Genomic DNA, 20,657 nt, shown 5'->3' on the forward strand with positions numbered 1-20,657 from the left:
GCACCGAAAAGGCTGAAGTCAGGAGATAGTCGAGCTCCTGGACGGACCAAGGAGGATCTAAGGGATTACCTACAGAGGAGGCAACAAGATGCCGAGGTAACCTCCCCGGTCAAGCCGAGAACGCCGTTCTCGGTAGAATTGGACAAATTCGAAACCCCAAAAAGGTTTAGCATGCCGAGATTCCAGATCTACGACGGTAAGTCGGACCCCAACTTTCACGTCGATTTGTACCTAAACTCGATGGCGTTATACACCGGGAACGAGCCGTTGCTTTGCAAGGTGTTCCCCTCATCCTTCGGAGAAATTGCATCAGACTGGTTTCACAAGTTGCCGAAAAGAATTGAGAAAACCTGGGAAGGCCTGGCCGAGATGTTTGTGGCCAGGTTCGTGACAAACAAGCTACAGCTATTAAGGGTGGACACCCTGATGACCCTGAGAATTAGCGAGGACGAAAGTCTTAGGGCCTATGCCAAAAGGTATTATGAGGTATTTAACCGAATACCAGGATGTAACCAAGAGGTGGCGGTTGTGTCATTTAAAAACGGCCTGAAGGATGACTGCCTGCTTCAGAAATCATTGGCAAAGACATTGCCAAAAAGCATAGAGGAGCTTATGGCCAGGATAGAAAAGTATGCCAGGGCCGAGGAGGATACGCCGGGGACAAAGGCACCAAAATCAGAAAAGAAAAATGGCTCGCCGAAGCGAGGCCGAGGTGATGGTGGCTACAACAAACTAGAAATAGGATTAAGGGTTGCTTAGGCAGTCACAATCGTATTCCGAATTCCTGTTTACAAAGTCTTAGAGAAAATTCGCAATCAGCCCTACTACAGAGCACCAGCAAGGGTACCAGGCGAGTTTATGGGAAGAAGCCTTGACAAGCATTGTGCTTACCATAATGAAGCTAGACATCTGACTCAGGGGTGCAGAGCCCTGAAGACACATCTAGAAGACCTGGTAAGACATGGCCATTTAAGGGACATGGTAGATGAAGCCAGGACAAGGGAATGACAGGCAAGACTGCCCCAGACACCAACAGCACCACCCCTACCAGCACCACAACCACAGGCAGGCGGACCTCGAGTGGTCAATGTGATCCACTCAAAGGTAAATGAGAATGAGATAAGAGGGAAACCCAATAGGTGAAACACCTGCAACATGTATATCAGGTCGGGAAAAAGAGACCTAGGGCAGGCGAGAGCTAAGGACCAATGGTGTCCTTTACTGAGGAAGACCTGGAGATGGTGCAGCATCCACACAACAATGCCTTGGTAATATCCCTTCAAATTGGAGAGTGCCAAGTGAAGCACATCTTAGTTGACCAGGTCAGCTCTTACGACATCATGTATGTCAGGTGTTACAAGGAGCTTGGCCTTCACCAAGATGACCTGGAGCAGTCTAATGGCCTAATGGTTGGGTTCAATGGAACGCCGACGTGGCCACTGAGAGCAGCAAGTCTGGAGGTGCAGGCTGGCACCAAGAGGATAAAAACAGAGTTCACCATAATCGACACCCCCTCCCATTACAATGCTATCCTGAGAAGGCCATGGCTACATACAATGGGGGCTGTTCCCTCAACATTGCATCAGTTATTACAATTCCCAAAAGAACATGGAATAGAAGAAGTCAAAGGGGATCAGCTGCAGGTAAAGAATTGCTCCATGGCAGCAATGAAATCCACCTGCAGCATACGAGAACCAGAAACAGCAGAGATCAAGGATGAGGACATGGAAATCCTGAAGGACGTTGGAAAAGAGCCAGCCGAGAAGAGCGAAGAAGCACTAAAGAAAATCTTAGTCCAGCAAGGGGATGAAGAACGCTTTTTCTTTCTCGACTTGGGCTTAGCCAAGGAAGAGGAAAGAGAACTAGAGGCATTCCTGAGAGCAAATCTGGAGGTATTTGCATGGACGCCCTACGAGATGCCTGACATCGACCCCGAAGTCACCTGCCACAAGCTGAATGTAGACAAGTCGACCAAACCTATCATCCAGCGAGCAAGGAGGCCGACATTAATGCATATTGAGGCAGTGGAAGAGGAAGTAGATAGACTTCTGAAAGCCAGAGCCATTAGAGAGGTAAATTACCCGACATGGCTATCAAACACAGTGGTGGTGAAAAAAAAGAATGGTAAGTGGAGGGTCTGCGTGGACTTTACCAGCCTAACCAAGGTTTGTCCCAAAGATAGTTTCCCATTACCCAAGATAGACCAATTTGTGGATGCCACTTCAGGGCATGGAATGATGAGCTTCCTGGATGCCTACAGAGGGTACCATCAGATAGCCATGTGCCCCCCAAATGAGGAAAAGACAGCATTCATCACCCCAAAAGGACTATACTGTTACAGAGTGATGCCTTTTGGATTGAAAAATGCAGGAGCAACCTACCAGAGATTGGTGACTAAGATGCTCAGACATCTAATTAGCAAAACAGTGGAGGTACACATAGATGACATGGTCGTAAAGACCAAAGAACCTGAGGGTCATCTGAAAGACCTAAAAGCAGTATTTGATATCCTTAGAACATATCGGCTCCGACTCAATGCATCAAAGTGTGCATTTGGAGTTGGGTCTGGTAAGTTCTTAGGATACTTGGTAACTAGAAGGGGCATTGAGGCAAGCCCAAATCAGACCAAAGCCATCTTAGAGCTGAAGAGCCCAACGTCGGCAAAACAAGTGCAGATGTTGACTGGAAGGGCTGTAGCCCTGAATAGATTCATAAGCAGAAGCTCTGACAAGTGCAAACCTTTCTTCAGCCTAGTGAAGAAAGCCACAGACTTCTTATGGACAGAAGAGTGTGAAGCCGCCTTGGCTGACTTGAAGAAGTATTTGACCACAGCTCCAGTTCTCTCAAATCCAAAACCTGGAGAGGAGTTGTTCTTATACTTGGTAGTTTCACAGCATGTAGTGAGTGCAGTAATAGTCAGAGAAGAAAATAGAGAGCAAAATGCAGTTTACTACGTAAGTAAAACGCTGGCAGATGCAGAGACCAGGTACTTACCCTTGGAGAAGTTAACACTAGCATTAGTAATGGCTTCCAAGAAGCTAAACCATTACTTTTAAGCCCACAAAATTGTAGTATTAACTGAATTTCCTTTGAGATCCCTGCTGCAGCAGGGAGATCTGACAGGCAGAATAGCCAGATAGGCAGTGGCCTTGGGCCAATATGACCTAGAATTCAGACCCAGGACAACAATTAAGGGCCAAGTCTTAGCCGACTTCGTGGCCGAATTCACACCAGACGCCGCCATACATCGGGCTCCGTTGAGCCAAGGTATACAACGTCCAAGTGAGCAAGGAAGTACCCAACAGGGGACAGCGGAGCAAAGGAAAGAAGAAAAACTCAGACCCTACAACATTTACATCGATAACTCCTTCCGGTTGTTTGTTGATGGGAGTTCAAACCGACAAGGAGCGGAGGCAGGAGTAGTGCTAGTATCACCGGATAAGCAGATACTGGAACAATCCATTCGTTTGGGGTTTAAAGCCTCAAACAATGAGACAGAGTATGAAGCACTAATCGCAGGATTAAAGCTAGCAGCAGCCATGGAAGCCGACAAGGTAATAGTCTTTTGTGGCTCCCAGCTTATAGTCAATCAGGCAACAGGGGAATTTGTAACCTGAGATGAAAGGATGTCAGCCTACGCAAAGAAAGTGGGCAGACTGGTAGCCTTATTTCAAAATTGCCGACTATAGCAGGTAAGCCGAGATGACAACAACCATGCCGATGCTCTGGCCAACCTGGCTAGTGCAATGAAGCCTGGAGAGGCAAAAACAATAATGGTTGACTACTTGTCAGGTCCAAGCATAAAACCACTGACCATAAAGCGTGAAGCAATGTGTGTGGAGATAGGACCAAGTTGGATGGATACAATAGTAGTATTCCTCAAAGAAAGAAAGTTGTCAGACAACTGTAAAGAAGCGCACAAGATCAAACTTAAGTTGGTAAGATTTAGTTTGACTGAAGAAGGACATCTCTACAGAAGATCTTTTACTGGACCCCTTCTAAGGTGTGTGCATCCTGCACAGGTTGAAGACTTTTTGTATGAGATACATGAAGGAGTATGCGGAAGCCACGCTAGGGGTAGGTCACTTGCTCATAGAGCCATTACTCAAGGGTACTAGTGGTCCTATATGCAGAAGGATGTCAAAGCCTATGTCAAGAAGTGTGCGAAGTGCCAGAGGTTTGCACCGTTAATACATCAACCAGCAGCAGACTTAAACCCGATGTCCAGCCCTTGGCCATTTGCCCAATGGGGCATGGATCTTATTGGAAAACTGCCTCAAGCAACTGGACAAAGGAAGTACCTGCTGGTAATAACAGATTACTTCACAAAGTGGGTAGAAGCTGAACCCCTTGCCAAGATTCGAGACATTGATGTGAAGAACTTCATATGGAAGAACATCATCACCAGGTTTGGAATTCCAAGAGCAATAATAGCTGACAATGGCACACAGTTTGACAGTAAGCTAATCAAGAGCTTCTGTGCGAAGTTCAAAATCAAGAATTATTTTTCCATCCCAAGTTTTCCTCAAAGCAATGGACAAGCAAAAGCATCCAACAAAGTTATCTTAGATGGGATTAAAAAGACGCTGCAAGCAGCAAAGGGAAAGTGGGTGGATGAATTGCTCAGTGTACTCTGGGCATATCTGACTACGCCGAGAAGATCAACTGGGGAATCCCCATTTGCCATGGCTTATGGCACAGAAGCAGTCATTCCTCTGAAGGTCGGCATCCCAGGGATCAGAACCCAGAGAGTGGAGAATGAAACTAATGATATATTTATAGCTCAAGATCTGGATCTGCTAGAAGAGAGAAAGGAGAAAGCAGCAATTCAGCTGGGGGCATACCAGCAGCAGCTTGCCAGGGTTTATAATAAGAAGGTGAACCCACGAGAGTTCCAAGTTGGTGACCTTGTCCTGAGAAAGGTCGTCGGTAACAAGAAGGATCCCAGAGAGGGCAAGCTTGGCCTAAATTGGGAAGGACCCTATAGAATCATCTCGGTCTTGGGCAATGCGGCATATCGGCTTGTGGATTGTGAAGGCAAAGAATTGCCAAGACCCTGGAATACTTGCAATCTGAAGTTTTTTTATCACTAGATTTTCTTGTTTTTTAAGTTTTCTTTTTGTCTTGTTATTAGCAGAAGTAATAAAGTTTTAGCTTGATCTTTAAACATGTGTAATGTGATTGACCAGATACTTGACGATGTTTCTAAGCGAAACATAACGAATAACCTAGACTTATCATATGGCCAAGTAGAACTTTTACATGCATATAATAGAGTTGAACTAAGTTGACGATGTTTCTAAGCGAAACATGACGAATAACTTAGACTTCTTATATGGCAGAGTAGAACTTTTACTTGCATATAATAGAGTTGAACTAAGTTGGCGATATTTTTAAGCGAAACATGACGAATAACTTAGACTTATTATATGGCAGATGTAGACAGCCCATTTTTGACCGTCCTTAAGACTTGGACGTCATCATTTGAACACTCAATGATTACCCTTGTTTGTGTTCGTCTTGAGTTCTCGAAGGTTTCGGCTACGCGCTTTATCTCAAGACCTCTCGACTTGTTTGTTTTGTGTTTGATTTTGCATCAAACACTTGTTGTTTTGCTTCTGAGGGTGGGAAATAGCTTGTAGGCCATCCCCACACCTCACCGGCCATGGCTTGAGGCCACCGGCCTTGTTTCCTTGCCACTGGCCATTGGTGATGGCCGGTCGGCACTATTGATGGTCGGTCGGCATTGTGTTTGGTCAGCCGGCCACTGATTTTGGTCAATCGGCCACTTTTTCTGGCCGAGACCTTTTCTTGAGGAAGCTTGAACCTTTTGAACCCTTGGTTTTAGCTTCTTGAGGAAGCTTGAACCTTTCGAACCCTTGGTTTTAGCTTCTTGGGGAAGCTTGAACCTTTTGAACCTTTGTTCTAGCTTCTCCAAGAAGCTTGAACCCTTTTCTCCAAGCTTCTCCAAAAAGCTTGAACCCTTCTAAGCTTCCAAGAGAAGCTTGCACCTTTTGCACCTTTGTTTTAGCTTCTCCAAGAAGCTTAAACCCTTGTCTAGCTTCTCCAAGAAGCTTAACCCTTTTTGTTCTAAGCTTCTTGAAGAAACTTGGCCCCTTTACCTTAGCTTCCCTTAGAAGCTTGCCCCCTTTGAGGACCTCTCCTCCCATTTCAAGGGTTAGAAAAATAGAGGACCTCTCCTCCCATTTCAAGGGTTAGAAAAATCTGATATATATCATATATATATATCACTCTCTCTCTATATCTCCCTCTCTCTCTACATTTGTGTGGGTTAGAGGGTGCAAAAGGGTCTAGTTCTTGGCCATTTGAACTACACCTCCTAGCACAACACTTCCATAATCACTTGGAGGTTCTTGGAGTTTGTTTTCAGAGGTTGAGGGTTGCATTTTTGGGTCTAAAGGCTGTTGGTTCTTGCTGGTCTTCAAGGGTAACACTTCTTACCCTCTTTATTCCTCATTTTTGCACACACTTTTAGCCTTACTTGCAAGCATTTTCGAGCTTTGCCATAAACTGAAAAAAAAAAGTCTTATTTTGAGCTCCTTTTGAAGTTTGTTTAAGATCACTTTTGTGTTTGGGGTCGTTTACCACCTCTTAGGCCTTGTTTGGCCCCATTTTGTGCTATTTTTGGTGAGCTTCAGGACCACCTGAGGGATTTCAGTGGTGAGAATGGTGTCTTAAGGTCCTAAGAAGGAGAGGGCCACCCCCTCTCCTTGTTGTCTTCAAAAAGTGTCATTTTAGCCACATGTGTGAGCACCATTTTTAAACTCATGTTGGCCATGTCTTAAGTGCTATTTGTGTTTATTTTGCCATGATATAACACTGTTTTTACTTGGTTTAGACACACCATGCTTGCTATGCATACTTGTCTTGTAATGCCATGAATTGCCTTAACATGTGCCTAGCATTTAGACCACTATGCTTACTTGTTTTGGCTTAGCTTTGTGAAGCTTTTGTGCATGTTTTAGTGTGCTTGAGGTCTGTTTTTGGTCATTCGGGCCATCCATGCTTTGCTTTGTATAGCTACCATGTAATCCCCTTTGGCTTGTCTTGAGTTTTAGACCATTGTTGCATACTTAGCTTGTCTTGTTTACTTGGTTTTGCACCTTCTATAATATGATTTCAGAGCTTTCTATGCATGCCATGTATCCATGTTTATCCTCTTTTAAGTGTGCTTAAAAGTTGCTCTTTGGTGCCTAAGTGTTGGACTTTGTGTGCATGCATGCTTATATGTGTTTTGACCCTCATTTCCATGGCATTTGGCCACTGATTTGGGCCTATTTGAGAGCTGCCCATTTTGGTTTAAGACCATTCCCCACATGTCGTTGCATGCTCATCCATCTTGCATGCTTGCATGTTTACATTGCTTGTTCACATGCTCATATTGCATGCTCAGCTTCCATGCCTAGTTTGCATAACATTAAGCATGCATCTCTTGCCTCTTGAATTGATTATGATGGAGGTTTGGGCTCGTTGTTTGTTTTGTGCATTTCATTCCATATTGAAATTGCACACTTTGACTCTTTGGGCCATCACGCATTGAAATGCGCGATTGATGGTCCGAGAATAGAGTACCATGCCCCTTTGAGTCATAAACATGATAAGGGGTGTGGTGGTGCACACATTTGCTTGAAATGCATTGCCATGCCTTGTTTTGCCCTCTGCTGCTGTCAAAACAGGTTCTACAGGAAGAATTGACCAGTTGACTACATACAATGCCGACCGACCATGTGTTGCTGGCCAAGAGCCACACTAGTGGTCGATGACCACATCCCCTTAGCCGATGATCATTTACCTTGGCCGGTGGCACTCCACAGTGTGCAGAGAGCATACCTTGGGACTTGTGCAGTCTCTAGAGGAGCAGAACATGGTAAACAGAGGCAGCTTGCGCATGGCAATGGATTTCTGGGGGAAGCCAATCCAAGCTTGCATGCATCCCTCTTCCCGAGGCCATTTTACTGCTTTAAATAGCTTAATTAATTTGTTAATTAGTTAAAGGTTTGTAATATTTAATTAGCTTGTAGGTTAGTAAATTTGTATATTCTTTTGGACCCTCCGAGCGAGGGCAATTGTGTAATAAGTGTGCGTGAGTGTGTGCATGTCTTCCAACCCCACGTCTTTCTTCCCTTTTATTTACTAGCTTTCGATGGTTAGTCTAGGGCATGTTTCAATTAGCATACAGTATGATAGCATGTTTGCATCCATTCATTCGTTTTGCATGCACCGCGCTTGGCGCATCATTCTAACTGCATTTGTACTTCAATTCCAAATTGAATATGTGTTAGTTGTAGCATCTCACATGTCATTATAGACTAGCCGAGCCTATCTTAGTTGCATTTTGCATGTGTTGCATTAGCCATCTTAACATAAACTAGGATCATGCATATGATTACTAACTAGTTTCTGTTTTGGCTCGGAGTACTCGGTAAGTTTTTATGCTTTAGCATCCTTGCATGCGTGTGAGTGTTGCCATGACAGCATGCTTACCATGAGGCTATTTGCTTATGTGATATAACTGCTTGAATGCTTGTGGATGGAGGTTGAATTACCTAAATTAGAATAATGCATTAAAACTGTGAGTTTTAAGCCCACTAGATAGTGGCAAAACCATCATTTCTAAAGCCCACTTGAGGGTGGCAAAACTTGCATTTTAGCCTACTTGCGAGTAGCAAACCATTTTCAAAATAAACATGTAATGCTTTGTTCCAATTTAGGCGATTTGGTCTATACTTGTTTGTTGTGCACATAACATAGTAATTCTAGGCTAATAACCGGAATAAGAACACATAATGCTTTCAAAACAAGATATCACGGTTAGTAGAGGCCGATCTTTGATCGGGCGAGAGGGGGTGCTCATAGCTGACCTTCCCCAATCGTACCCAAGTTCCCGAGCCGAGGAACCTTTGGTGATGACGGACACGTGGCCTTTGGCACCGAGTCAGGGTTTCCTAAATTCCCCCAAAATAAAATATTTAGGTGGCGACTCTGTATCTGGCAAAGCAGTCCATGTTTGGTACTTCTTTTCTAAAAAATCTGTTTTTCTCAAAACGATTTGCCGGATTTGGACTCTTTGGTTCAGATTAAGAACCGTGACAATTTGAGAGTCCGAACTGTAGTAGACCCACAAATGAACAGAACAGGACTCATCCTCCCAGGGCGTTCGGAGACGTCTACAGCAGAGTAGAACTTTTACTTGCATATAATAGAGTTGAACTAAGTTGGGATAACCTGGGCTTGTCATATTGGCAGAATCAAACTCAAATTGGAACTAAGTACGTATCAGTCAGATTAACAAAGAGGCCGAGGTTGGTTACCTCGGCCAGTCTTTATTTGAATCTGACCTCTGCAACAAGGTCAAAGCCCAGGCTTAAATGAGAACCCAAGTGGGACTTAGGTTCATATTATGGGGCACAGGGCTGGAAATTGATGCTTGGAAGATTGGTTTAACACTTGTTGAAATTTGAGAAAAAATTACAAGTTGAAGTTAAACCGAGGTCATGTTTAACACTTGTTAAAATTTGAGAAAAATTTGTAAGTTGAAGTTAAACCGAGGTTGTCTCAAAGGAAGATTGGTTTAAAAATACTTGTTGAAATTTTTTTTAGAAAAATTTACAAGTTAAGCCAAGGTTGTAACAAAAGAAGTACTTGCGTACTTGCCGAGATGAAAGCGTTAGTTTGTATAACCGAGGTATGTCACCCCGAGAAGATTGCACAGTTAAGGTGTACATAGAACACATGCAAGTATAGAATCATATAAAGAAAACAAACATGCCAGCATTCAAAAGAGGAAGTTATATTTACATTCAAAAGAAGGCACTTCGGCCAGATGAAGAGCTTACTTTGTTTCAAAAGAATAAAGAAGTACCAAGTACAGAAGAAAAATATCAAAATAAACTACTCGGCGTCGGCGGCGGGTTGTGTCTGACCCTCAGAAGACAGTTGGGAAAACTTCTTAACAGCCTTCTCAGCCACGAGCTCAGCATCAATCTCCTGAAGAGTTTGATCGAGGCTCTTCTCGGCGATTGGCACCTCGGAGTTTGTCTTCTGAGATGAGGCATCTTTAGAGACCTCACCCTCCTCATCCTGAGACAAGTCCACGACTTGCTCATTCAGAGTAGGGGACTTGGCCCCAGCAGCTTCCTTCTTTTTCCTCACCAAAGTTTTCTCCTCAGACTCAGAATCGTCTTCGGATTGACTTGGAGTAGGGAGGAATGGCAGGGGGATGACGTCGACATTCATGAGGGGGGAGTCCTTGGGGACATCAAGCTTGTTAAGGGCAGCCATCCAACCAAGGGTGAAACCCTTGTTGCATGCCTGCTTCACTTACTTTTTGTAGTCCTCCTTGACGTCGGCCGCCCCCTCAGCATATGCCTTTTCATTAGCGGCCTTGATCTCGGCCTCCTTTGTGGCCAAGGCATCCTGAAGATCTTTTTGGGCCTCGGCCATCTTTGCCTCAGCCTCTTTCTTTTCGGACTCAAGAACCTTTTTAATGGCCTCTGCAGCATCTATTTTTTTCTCGACCTCATCTCTAGCCTTGATGGCTGCTTCGGTCTGATCTGACAGGGTCTTCATTTTTCCCTCGGTCTTCTTGATGGTCTTTTGTAAACTAGCAACCTCCCTGATCTTGTCAGCCAACTCCTTCCTCATTTCAAAAGCTTGTATTGAGAAAAAGTGGGCATGCTGGATCGCCTGAAAGAAAATGGACAGAACAAAAGTTAAGTAAAAATTCTCTAAGTATGGAAAAACAGAGAATGAAAAATACCAAGTGTAAGGAACTTACTTGAACGGAATGCTGCAGCATCAAAGCAAAATTTTCGTATTTGCTCATCTCGGTGTTTCGGTTGAGATTATTGGGAATGAGCAAAGCCGTAGAGAGGGCAACGCCGACTTCGAGGTCAGTCACGCTGTCGCCAGCTTTGACTGGCTTGTCCTCGCTGGTGATTGGAGGAGCCCAGGGGGCATTTGGTTTCATTGGCCCCGAGGTTGTGGCCAACGAGGACCTCGGCCTTTTCGACCGAGTTGACTGGGATGGTTCGGCCTCGGCGGGCCTCTTCTCGGCTGCAAAAGGTGTCTTTTCACTCTCAGGCAATTTTGAAATAGGTAAGGTGTCCTCAGTGTCAATTTGAGTCACTGTTGCCTTAGGCTGGGCCTTCTTCAGTCTTTTGGGCTTTGGCTTTGGTTGAGGCTGGGGTTGTGCTGGTTGAGCATTGACGGTGTCGGGGATGTCGGGTAGAAGATCTTCTGCGACTGCTTTCTTGTGACCCATCTCAGTGGCAATTGCGGTTCGGCGTCGGCATTTTCGTTGAGATGGAGGGATCAGATATGGAGCCGAGGTTGATGGTTGCTCAGCTAGATCGGAAGTTGATCCCTGGTCTGGCCGAGATAATGAAGTTGCTAGAGGAGTTGTGGTGGAGGGAGGAGACTTGCTCTTCTTCTTTGGGATATCGGGAAGGACCGACTTATATGTCGGCATGTAGTTGAGCAGTAAGGGAGCTCTTCGCTTGTGAACTAGAAAATTCAACAGCTTCTTCAAGCCGTTGCTCGGAAAGAAGGACTTACGGAAGTCTTTTGCCAGTTGTGGAAGAGCTATAAGAAAAACAGACGTTAGAACATATAGAAAGAACAAAGTATTGAAGACTTTGGAAACAAGTGTAAACACTTGGCTCTTACCATTACCCTCTACAAAAACTGTTCGGCTAAGAGAGTAGAGGTGGAGGTCCTCATCTGGAGCAAACTCCCAGTTTTCCGAGACAATGAAGTAATCATCCCCAGCTTCCTTGTTGGAGTCTGGGAGGCGGCAACAATTTTGTACTCTGTGGACCTCGGTTTAAGGTAGTAAATATAGCATTTTTCCAACTTGAGGCCACACATGGAGTAGCAGTATTGGACGTCGGCTAAAGTTACCCTAGCATTCTCTTTTTTGGCTAAGGCTATTATGCCGTTGATAACACGGTAGGAGTTGATGGCGAGCTGCATTGGGTTCAATTTGTAGTAATGGAGGATTTCTCGGAAAAGAATGTCGAGTGGGAGCCTAAGTCCACACTCAATGAAAGCTACAACTGGGAAGGGCATAGAATTGACTGTGGGCATAATGGAGTTATCCTTCCCAGCCAACCTCAGATGGACGTCGGCTGGGATGGAAAACTCCTGCCTAAAATATTCTAGCTTGGTCGGGGTATCTACCCTGTGCCTCCACATACCCATGATGTTGGCTAAGGGGAGGGTGCACGATTTCAAGAAGAAGTGTTCTGTAAAGGTTTAGATGACCTCGGCTAAAACCTAGAGGTATGCTGGGGCAAGAGTATGTAAGGATCTAAAGGGAATATGGTTCAGTTTTCCCTAAAAATTGTGGGTTCCACAAACAAATCCCAAACCTAGATCTATAGAAACGAAGATTGAAGACAAGAATCTGGAGAAAATACAAAAAAAGAACAAAAATTCATAATCGAGAATGGTGATACTCTATCAAGAACACAGTGACGAAGTGCGTGCAAGATTATGAGGCCAAGAATAGTGACAGTATGAACTAATGGGTGAACAGTGTGTGAAACTACAAGAAACGTACTGGGCAAAAGCAGAATTATAAAATATGCTCTAATACACAATTGAGTTCATATACACAACTACGAATATAACATGGTTCGAAATGAGCCAAGAACTGAAACTAAAAGGAACAGTGCCTCGCTGAAGAAAAATGAAGCCGAAATAAAGTTCGTCGGGATCAGGCGGTGGCCGTAAGCAAAGAAGTGCAACAGAAGCCTCGCCAGAGGAGAGAGAGAGACTGGTTGCAGAAAACTTCACGAAAACAAAAATGGCGAAATTGAGAAAGTAAGAGAGAGAAAGTTTGAACGGAGACAATGATATGAAATGAAAAGACGAAGAGAGAGGGAAGAAGTTTTGCCAAAAATGCGAAAAGGCGGCAAAACGCAATTGATGTGCCTAGAACGACGTGTTTGTCAGACGGCACACGCGAGTGCGATGCAACTTAATGGCGTGTGTCAGGCACGGCTCAGTAGGGGAAAAACGCATGGCAAGAACGGTTGAGTTGTTTTGCGTGACAACACATACGCGTAAAGAGGCCCTTGGAGTTCTTGATTTAATGAAGTAGTACCTCGGCTAGGAGGATGATCTCGGCTGAGAAAGTTGAATGTGGTTCTAAGGCATTGATAAAAGCAGACTAAAGTCCTAGTCATAATTGAGTCGACGAATTATGACCTTGATAATGAATGATTAAGCGAGTTTAGCCGACGTGCTAACTGGAAGGACTGATATAGGTTCCATCACCTCAGGATGCCGAGGTAATAGAACCTATAGGGCAGTTGTGGGGACATAATTTTTAAATGACAACACATGGCCGAGGTGTCACCAAAGTGCCAGCCGAGGTGCCACGTGTCCTGGTCATGATGCCGAGATGATCTCGACTAGGCCAAGGTTATCTACGAAGAAACCGGAATCCAGAATAAACGGATAAGGGACAAGAGTCCTAGAATGAGAGAGGACTTCAGTTTGGGTAAAGATAAGACTCTTAGAGAGTTTATCCCAATCTCACTGGGAGTCCAAGATTAGCAGTAATCCTAAGTCCATTGAAGCTAGGCTTCTATTGGGACTAGGTTTGTATTGGGTATAAAAGAGAGGCACCCTCATGGGTCTAAGGTATGCTTTTTATGTTCTGAATAGTGAGTTAAGCTCTTTTGCTATCTTTGAGAGATAACTGACTTGATCATCAGAGTGCCCCCGAGTGGACGAACCACCGCCAGAATCTCTTATTTTCTATGACAGGTCGTTTAGGCAATCTATTATGCTAGTGTTCTCCAACTGAGTTTGATTGGCAATGTGGTCGGAAATTGACACACACACACACACACACACACACACACACACACACATATATATATATATATATACATATTTACAATACAAGATTAGCAACTTCTGGCTGCTTTTTAATACAAAATGAATATCTTATAAAATTAAATTTTAGATTAAAGAGGTTGATGAAGTGTGTATATAAAAAATGCTAGCTAAAATAACAAAAGTAGCTTTTTAGTTATAATTTGACTCAAAATTTATTGAAACTGATACAAATATTCTAAGATTTCAAATTTTAGAAAGATAAATAATAGTTTTGAGATAAATGATCAAAAATACCCTCAAACCCTGAAAAACCTGCAATAGTTCTTGATTTTTCTCTTTATATCTCTCTCTCTCTCTCTCCCCCCCCCCATTGATGCTTGAACCGTATACGTTCGCTAGTACCTCAACCACATTTTCTATCACCGCCTCTTCTAGATTTGTCACCACTATTGCCGTCATTTACAACCACCATCAAAATCAAAAATGAATCGCCGCCTTTGTAACCACAATCTAAGGCCTCATTTGAGAACACACTATTTTAGCAACTTTTTGACCTTTTACGAAAAAATGTGTAAAAAAATAAAGAGAGTGATATGACAACTTATAGTGATTTTTTGACTTTTTAACTAAAATATATAATTGACAAACAAAACACAAGTTTGAACTAAGTCGTTCGCAACCACAATTTATTCTTTGTTCGCTACTATTGTGCGTACCTCCTGTTGGAACAATCTTCTGTGTAAAATAAATAAATTGAAACAAATTAAACAAATAAAATAAATTACTTACTGAATTTATTTTACTGAACCGAATAAATATTTAAAAGATCAAGTTGAGTGTGTGACACTCTGTCCTTAAGACAGATTCGCCCCGCTTCGGTGCTTACAGATAAAAGGCGTCTATCTCCCAAGATACAATGATCTTCACAAATTGCAGTAGCATTCCAAACAATTTGTACGGCGAACCAAACCTGTGTTCTATACTCTCTGAATTTTATTCTAAAACTAGTATGAAGAATAATAAAGCAAGAAAGCAAAATGAAGGCAACAAAATGAATTTTTCCTGGATATTTTTGAACCCCCAAACTGCTGGAATATACTGGTGTTATAGGCAAAATAGTGACCAACAGATCTGTCTGAACATATCCAGTTTTGAACTGAACAGGTACAGATTTGAATGAATAGATACAGTTCAAATTTTGAACAGATCTGCAACAATTTAAAACTGTATAACTGCTGGCAATTTCTAGCAGTTTTAAACCTGTCAAAAAACCAGTTTAAATCTGTTCGAAATTTTAATCTGTTGTGGAATCAAACAAACAGGTACAATTCAAACTCAGATCTGTAGAAACCCAATTTGCATCTATTCAAATCTGTCTGAGCAGATTTAAATTTGTTTGGGAAATAACAGAATCTGTCAGGTGCAAAACAGTTTCAAAAATTGTTTGGACAGATTAATCTATTTGGAAGAGGCACAAATTATGGACAAAAAATTTGAATTAATTTCAATTTGAAATTCAAATAATTTTCTATAAGAATTTGGAAAAAATTCAAATAAATTTTGTCCAAAAAATTAATGTTAGAACCGACCTGACCCATAACCCACACCCGCGCCCGGCATAGCTCGGCTCGGCAGATCGGACGGACAGACGACGGCTGTGCAGTCCTCCTTAGTGGTTTATGCCAAGGTTCACTTTGTCCATAACTCCTCCCTTCTACAAACTTGGGGTGCCCCTTGAGACCAAACCGAAGTGTTGCCACCTAGAACTTAGATACACAAATAAGTTCTCTTAAGTTTCCAATGTAGGACTAGCCTTACAAGGAAACCCACATTTAATTCTTTAAATATCCAATTTCCACGAACTCGAAAATGACGTCAACTTCCTATTTACTCATAAATGGTTTTGACGAACCGTCTTTACCATGTGACTTGCCATGCGGCAAGAAACACGTCACCTCTTTGGACCCACCCCAAAAGACGTGTGGGCCCCATCCAAATTTGGGCTCAAAGTTGGCTCAAAATAAGCCTATATAAACCAAATTCCAACAATCCCCTACATGAATGGAATTTGACGAAGAGAAAATGCAACAACATGATCTAATTACAGAGAGTACAAAAATTAGGAATATTCTGCAAATGATAGGTAGCTTTTGGTTTTTAACCTTCCCCTGTGAGACACTATCGGATTTACTAGCTAACCAGTGAACATGATGTCTTAAACTGTTCAGCCATTTGTGTAAACCAAGACAATAAAACTCATACAGTATATCACCAGACACAATTTAGTTCTCACTATTGTGTCATTTGGCCCTGAACAACCTAGCCTTTCATGAGTACTCTAGAGAATTGTGGCCCTTCACAAATCTCATAGAACCGGCCTAGTACACACTCAAATAGGTGATTCTTATGAAGAGTATCCTGCCATACTCCACTAGGTATACCTAAATATAAGAATCATTAAAAATATTACTTAACCTAAAACGCTGTAGACATCACTATTTTATCATAGAAATGGGTAGGAGTTTGACTCCCCAGTGATCCTTATGAGTCATACACAACTCGATTGTCCCTTTGAACCTAGATCTTGCGATCTTCAATCAACTAGGTTGGGTTACCATTGTAGTAACTCTTATTTAATAGGCTTAAGTCTCATTCCCCTTGATGAATTCTCAACTAACTCTCTTGCTAACCCTTTGGTTAGTGGATCCGCTATGTTGTCTTTAGATTTCACATATTCAATGGAAATAATTCCATTAGAGAGTAGTTGTCTCACGGTGTTATGTCGACGACGAATGTGTCGTGACTTACTATTATACATATGATTATGTGCTGTACTAATTACTGATTGACTATCACAATGTATGCATATAGCAGTCATCGGTTTTGGCCACATTGGAATATCTTCAAGGAAGTGACAAAGCCATTCTGCCTCTTCTCCAGCTTTGTCTAAAGCTATGAATTTTGATTCCATAGTAGACCTAGCAGTGCAAGTCAGTTTGGAAGATTTCTAAGATATAGTCACACCACCAAGAGTAGAGACATACCCACTGGTGGATTTTGAGTCTCTAGTTTGCATCACAGTATCCTTCAAGTACCGATAGATATCTAGTATAATTAAGCCCAATGTTACTAGTAAATCGGAGATATCTTAGAACCTTTATAATTACTTTCCAGTGTTCTACTCTTGGATTACTCGTATATCTACTTAATTTACTTACTGCATAAGCTATATCTTGGCGAGTGCAGTTCATCAAGTACATTAAGCTTCCAATAATTTGGGTATACTCTAATTGAGAAATACTTTCCTGTACATTCTTAGAAAGAAACAAATTAACGTCCACAGGTGTTCTAGCAAGATGATAATCATCTTTGCTAAATTTGTCAAGTATTTTCTCAATGCAATGTGATTGGACAAAGCATAACCTTCTGATGTTTTGGTAATTTTCATACCAAGTATTACATCAGCAATCCCCATGTCCTTCATGTCAAAATGTTTATTCAACATTTTCTTGGTAGTTTTAATCATATCATTATTACTACCTATGATGAGCATATTATCTACATAAAGATATACTATAACATAACCGTTGCTAGTGTTTTTAACATAAACACATTTGTCACATTCATTAATTTTTAATCCATTTGACATCATTGTTTTGCCAAATTTCTCATGCCATTACTTTGGCGCTTGTTTTAAACCATAATGATTTAACCAATTTACACACTTTCTTTTCTTTTCCTGGAACAGAAAATCCTTCTAGTTGTTCCATGTAAATTTCTTCATCTAACTCACTATTTAAGAAAGCAGTTTTCACATCCATTTGATGAATTTCTATATTGTACAAAGATGCAATGACAATTAGCATTCTAATGGATGTTATTCTAGTAACCGGTGAGTATGTGTCAAAGTAATCAAGACCTTCTTTTTGTGTAAAACCTTTGACCACAAGTCTTGCTTTATATTTGTCAAGTGATCCATGCGCTTTCATTTTTCTTTTGAAAATCCACTTGTACCCAAGAGGTTTACAACCTGGTGGCAAATTCACCCATTCCCAAGTGTGATTTTGTAGGATGGATTCAACTTCACTATTAATAGCTTCTTTCTATAAAGGAGCCTCAGGATTGGACATAGCTTCTTTAAAAGTTAATGGCTCATTTTCTGACAAAAATGTTAGAAAATCTCGACCAAAAGATTTTGAGGTTCTAGCACGTTTACTACGTCTAAGTTCTTCTTCCTCATTTTGATCTATCTCTTGCTCTTGTTCTTGATCTTATTCTTGATCATGACTAGTAATAGCATCATAAGATCTTTTATTAGTACTAATCTCTTGTCTAGTTTTATTTGGAAACACATGTTCAAAGAAAGACGCATTCCGAGATTCAATTTAATAGTATTTACATGCATTTCGGAATGTTCTGACTCATGAATCAAAAATCAATATGCACTACTATTCATAGCATAACCAATGGAAATTCAATCAAGAGTTTTAGGACCTATCTTAGTCTTTTTAGGAATAGGAATAGCCACTTTAGCCAAACACCCCCACACTTTTAAGTATTTGTAGAATGGTACTCTCCTATGCCATAATTCATAAGGTGTTTGATTCACTTTCTTTCGGGGTATTTTATTTAAAATATAATTAGCAGAAAATATTGCTTCTCCCCACAAGTTATGAGATAATCCATGACTTATTAACATGATATTCATCATTTCTTTTAAAGTCCTATTTTTCCTTTTAGCAATTCCATTTTGCTGAGGTGAGTAAGGAGCAGTGGTTTCATGAATTATTCTATGTTCTTTACAAAGCTCACCAAAAGGTGATTCATATTCACCACCTCTATCACTTCTAAGTTTCTTAATTTTCTTACCAAGTTGATTTTCAACTTCATTCTTATATTAAATGAAAGTTTCCAAAGCTTCATCCTTAGTTCAAATTAAATAAACATAACTATATCTAGTATAGTCATCTATGAAATTGATAAAATATTTTTTCCCACCTCTAGTTTGAATTGATTTAAAATTACAAATGTCATTATGAATTAATTCAAGTGGTTCTGTACTTCTTTCGATTGAATAAAAAAGAGTTTTGGATAATTTTGCCTCAACACAAATTTCACATTTATGATTTAACTCAATGTCAAATTTAGGTAAACATTCCATACTAATTAATCTACGCAAAGATCCATAATTAACATGTTCAAGTCTACCATGCCATAAATTTGAAAACTCAAGCAAGTAAGAATAATATGTATTTTTATTAATAACAAAGAGTACAACAGTCGTTGCATTTATTTTGAAAAGGCCATCAGACATGTAACCTTTTTCTACATACATCCCATTTGTGGTAAGTACAAACTTGTCATTTTCAAAAACTAGCTTAAACCCATTTTTACTCAACAAAGATCCGGAAACAAAGTTCTTGCGAATGTCCGGTACATGCAACACATTGTTAAGAGTGAGTTCATTTTCAGATGCCATCTTCAAAATAATCTTTCTTTGTCCTTCAACTTTAGAAGTTGAGGAGTTACCCATAAAAAGTTGTTCTCCGTTGTCCACTACTGAATAAGATGTGAACATCTTTTTGTCAGCACAGATGTGGCGAGTAGCACTAGTGTCCACCTACCATTCTTTAGGATTTCTAACAAGATTTGCCTCGGAAACAACTACAGGAAGATTTATGACATCTACACCATTGAAAATTTTGTCCATTTTGATCATATTGGCTTCAGCAACCTTCTTACTTAATCTTCCTTTGCTTTTGCAAAATTCAATTCCTAAGAATTTCTCTGGCTTTTTACCATGATTCACTGGCATAGTCCCAACATAAGGAGGGGTTGGTCCAATAGCAATCACCATATCAGTACTGGTTTGAACATTAGTTTGACTAGTTTCTATAGTAATAAATTCTAAATTATAAAACAAAATTATAATTAGAATTTTTTATACTACATAGAAAATTAAACCAAAATCACAAAATTAAATTCTATAAAAATAAAAGAAATAAGAATTGTAACTTTTTTTTCCAATTAATTTGAAAATAAAATAAAATTTCATTTAACCAAATTAATTCTACACAGAAAATTAAATTTCTGTAACACTTCAATAATTAAAATGCTGAAACAAAATTTTAATTAATGAACACTCAAAAAATATTCTGAAAACCAAAATTAATTTCTGACAATTTCACAAATAAATATTCTGAATTGTTAATGACACCAGTATATTATTACTATTTGTGAAAGAAAATAAACAATATATTATTACTATTTGTCAAACAATATATTACTACTATTTGTTTTTCTAACCAGAATATTTTCTTTGTAAGACCACAGAAAATAATTACTGTAAGAAGAAGAAAGGGAAAAGGAAACAAACAAAAAAATCTGTTTAAACAGAATAATTCAAATTTGTCTTAAGATTGTTGAAACAATCTTCTGTGTAAAATAAATAAATTGAAACAAATCAAACAAATAAAATAAATTACTTACTAAATTTATTTTACTGAACTGAATAAATATTTAAAAGATAAAGCCGAGTGTGTGACACTATGTCCTTAAGACAAATTTTCCCCGCTACGGTGCTTACGGATAAAAGGCGACTATCTCTCAAGATACAATGATCTTCACAAATTGTAGTAGCACTCCAAACAATCTGTACGGCGAACCAAACCTGTGTTCTATACTCTTTGAATTTTATTCTAAAACTAGTGTGGAGAATAATGAAGCAAGAAAGCAAAATGAAGACAACAAAATGAATTTTTCCTGGATATTTTCTAACCCCCAAA

General features: G+C 40.6%; 1 protein-coding gene across 1 annotated transcript; it reads left to right on the forward strand.

The window, feature by feature from the left end:
• The first annotated feature begins 3,746 nt into the window (after positions 1 to 3,746).
• On the forward strand, positions 3,747 to 4,118 carry LOC145791223 (uncharacterized). The gene has a single exon (XM_082871545.1). The coding sequence runs from the start codon at positions 3,747 to 3,749 to the stop codon at positions 4,116 to 4,118; it is 372 nt and encodes a 123-aa protein (XP_082727671.1).
• Positions 4,119 to 20,657: the final 16,539 nt, after the last annotated feature.

The sequence above is a fragment of the Camellia sinensis genome, chromosome 5, assembly GCF_055761805.1.
Source record: "Camellia sinensis isolate YWXY chromosome 5, ASM5576180v1, whole genome shotgun sequence".
Taxonomy (NCBI): domain Eukaryota; kingdom Viridiplantae; phylum Streptophyta; class Magnoliopsida; order Ericales; family Theaceae; genus Camellia; species Camellia sinensis.

Excerpts from the sequence above, each read along its gene's own strand:
- LOC145791223 (XM_082871545.1), top strand. The coding sequence starts at position 3,747 with ATGAAGCCTGGAGAGGCAAAAACAATAATGGTTGACTACTTGTCAGGT.